At 34.3% G+C, this 3330-nt stretch overlaps 2 protein-coding genes across 2 annotated transcripts in view; one reads left to right on the forward strand and one right to left on the reverse strand.

The window, feature by feature from the left end:
- Positions 1-3330, reverse strand: part of LOC101852414 — a 34690-nt gene that overhangs the window by 25094 nt on the left and 6266 nt on the right. The window lies entirely within an intron of this gene.
- The window catches only part of LOC101852632, a gene marked incomplete at its 5' end in the record, with an annotated part of 16224 nt that overhangs the window by 9353 nt on the left and 3541 nt on the right, over positions 1-3330 (forward strand). Inside the window, 2 exon segments of the mRNA XM_005100192.3 lie at positions 292-389; positions 2831-3015. Of these exon segments, the coding sequence (XP_005100249.2) occupies positions 292-389; positions 2831-3015 (283 nt within the window).

The following is a 3330-nucleotide window of genomic DNA, read 5'->3' on the forward strand; positions in this document are numbered from 1 at the left end:
AAAATTTGGCCTTAGCTCCAGTAGAAGTAAGATTATTAATGTATTATCATCATCATCATCATCATCATAATCATCATCATCATCATCATCATCATCATCATCATCATCATCATCATCATCATCATCATCATCATCATCATCATCATTATTATTATTATTATTATTATTATTATTATTATCATTATTATTATTATTATTATTTTTATTATTATTATTATTATCATTATTATTATTAACTAAAACTAAACTGTAACAAAGTAGATTAAACTCCTGTTGTGTTTGTTTGTTCAGATAAGGACGGTGAGCTGGTGGCCTACAGGCGAGTGTCGTGGACAAACACCTACACCGGAAACCAGGCTGAGGGAGTGGAGGCCACGCATTGCTTCATGGTGACACGCTTCTTTCTTTGTTTCCTTGTCTGTTTATCTTTGTTCCCTTCTCTGTCTGTCGTTTTTTTCATGTCTCTTTGTATTTGTTACCTTCTCTGTCTGTCTTTTTTCATGTCTGTTTGTATTTGTTTCTTTCTCTATCTGTCTTTTTTTTCATGCCTGTATTTGTGTCCTTCCCTGGGTTTTGTTTTCCCGGGTCTGTTTGTCTTTGTTTTCTTGTCTGTTGTCTGTCTTTTCTTATCTTCTGTTTGTTATTGTTTCCTTGTCTGTTTGTCTTTATTTCCATGTCTGTTTCTCTATCTTTCCATGTCTGTTTGTCTTTGTTTCCATGTCTGTTGTCTATCTTTCCATGTCTGTTTGTCTTTGTTTCCATGTCTGTTTGTCTATCTTTCCATGTCTGTTTGTCTTTGTTTCCATGTCTGTTTGTCTATCTTTCCATGTCTGTTTGTCTATCTTTCCATGTCTGTTTGTCTTTGTTTCCATGTCTGTTTGTCTATCTTTCAATGTCTGTTTGTCTATCTTGCCATGTCTGTTTGTCTATCTTTCCATGTCTGTTTGTCTTTGTTTCCATGTCTGTTTGTCTATCTTTCAATGTCTGTTTGTCTATCTTTCCATGCCTGTTTGTCTATCTTTCCATGTCTGTTTGTCTATCTTTCCATGTCTGTTTGTCTTTGTTTCCATGTCTGCTTGTCTTTGTTTCATTATCTGTTTGTTTTTATTTTCGAGTCTGTTTGTCTTTGTTTTTCACTGAGAAAAGAATGAGCATGTTTGTTGTTGAAGCATCGGAAAAAGTTACAAAGTATCAAACCAAGTGTGTGAACAATATTTACGGTAAAGCCTTTCAAGTTTAGGCTACCGGACTCGTAATCGTGAGGTTTGCGGGTTCGGGGGCCGACGTTGGGTCCTTGGGAAAGGCACTTTACTCGAATTTTCCTCACGTCACCTAGGTGGGAATGGGTACCCGGCCATAGACAGCGAAAGATCGTGTAAGTATGTTAGTGTTTTAGCTCTTATTAATGGCTGCTTGCACTATATGCTTCCCGGGAAGTTGAGGTTGTTTCAGAATGCTCTCAGGTCTGCTGCTGAGGTAATAGTATTATAGATTGTCAAGCGCATAGGGCTTGCTGTTGAGCGGGGATCGGTGCTATACAAATGCATGCTATCTATCTATCTATCTATCTATCTATCTATCTATCTATCTATCTATCTATCTATCTATCTATCTATCTATCTATCTATCTATCTATCTATTAGTATTATTATTGTTGTTGTTGTTATTATTATTATTATTATTATTTTTGTTGTTGTTGTTGTTATTATTATTATTATTATTATTATTATTATTATTATTATTATTATTATTATTATTATTATTATTTATGATCGGACTCTATACTCACCCAGCATGTCCCCTGATGGTGGACAGGGGAACAGCTTCTATGAAATAATAATATACATAATATGTATAGAATATTGTATTATATTATAGAGGTTAGCTATGGACCAATAAGAGATGATGGCACGGGTGTTTCAATGTATAGTAGCATCCAAAAGAAGCTTGAAAATGTAATCACCCAATCATTGTGTTAAAGCCTTGCACTTTAACCCACTCAGGCAGTATGCCAAATTAAAGCTAAATGAAATATGCATCATCAGACACATTAATATTTCATCTAATTTAAGAGGTGCTCGCAGTAACATGGTCATTCAAAACTGACCTAAAAAAATCAGGCTTGGCAAAATTGTATGAAAACAATGAAATGTAAAAATGTGTTCGCGCGTGTATTTAGGTGCTCCAACATTGGTGGAATGGACATATATTTAATGGACGCCACTGAATATGCAATAATAGTAATAATAATAATGATAATAATAATAATAATAATAATAATAATAATAATAATAATAATAATAATAATAATAATAATAATGATGATGATAATAATAATAATAATAATAATAATAATAATAATAATAATAATAATAATAATAATAATAGTAAAAAAATGTTTTTAAAAAAAAGCATTTGTATACCGCGTACCCCTGCTCAACAACAAGCCCTATGCGCTTTACACTAAACTTTTACCCATGTAGACCATGGAATACTCAGAATTAATATTCTCAGCTTCCCGAGAAGCCCTCAAATACTAACAACTAACAAGATCTTTAGCTGTCTATTGCTGGGTACCCATTCCCGCCTGGGTGAAGTGAGGCAAATTCGTGTAAAGTGCTTTTCCTAAGGACACAACGTCGGACCCCTGACAGGATTCGAACTCACGACTTAACGGTTGCAAGCCCGAGAGCCTAACCACTAGACCCCCCCCCCCACACACACACCACATCTCTAATGCTAAAAAGTGGTGGCCGTGGTAGTGGTGATGGTGTTGTGAGACCTTCAGACCCAAATTTCTCAAAACTTTTTTTTTTCTTTCTTTTCCCAGAAAGCAAAAGAGGATTGTTCCGAAAGGAAAGTGGACAATAAATCCTACAGAGCTTACTTGGCAATCAAAATAATGGACCCCGTTTATATTGGAGACGAAGAAAAGTTTAGCTGTGTCATCCACTCTTTTCGTAAAAACGACTATGGAAGTATTAAATACGAGTCTGATGCGTCTGTCCTTTACAGGTGAGAGGACCCCTCCTCCAACTCCCTCCCTAACCCCACCCCTGCTTGACTGTTTTAATAAAAAGATGAAGAAGGGAGTGAACAGATGAGAAAAGAAATGAATGACGAAGCATGGATTGGTTATTGAATTAAATCTTGAAAATATTAGTACATTGACTGAATGCAAACATTAATAAATAGTTGAATATTAATTGCATATATATATATATATATATATATATATATCTCTATCTATCTATCTATCTATCTATCTATCTATCTATCTATCTATCTATCTATCTATCTATCTATCTATCTATCTATCTATATATATAT

This window comes from Aplysia californica, unplaced genomic scaffold, assembly GCF_000002075.1.
Source record: "Aplysia californica isolate F4 #8 unplaced genomic scaffold, AplCal3.0 scaffold00239, whole genome shotgun sequence".
Classification (NCBI taxonomy): Eukaryota; Metazoa; Mollusca; class Gastropoda; order Aplysiida; family Aplysiidae; genus Aplysia; species Aplysia californica.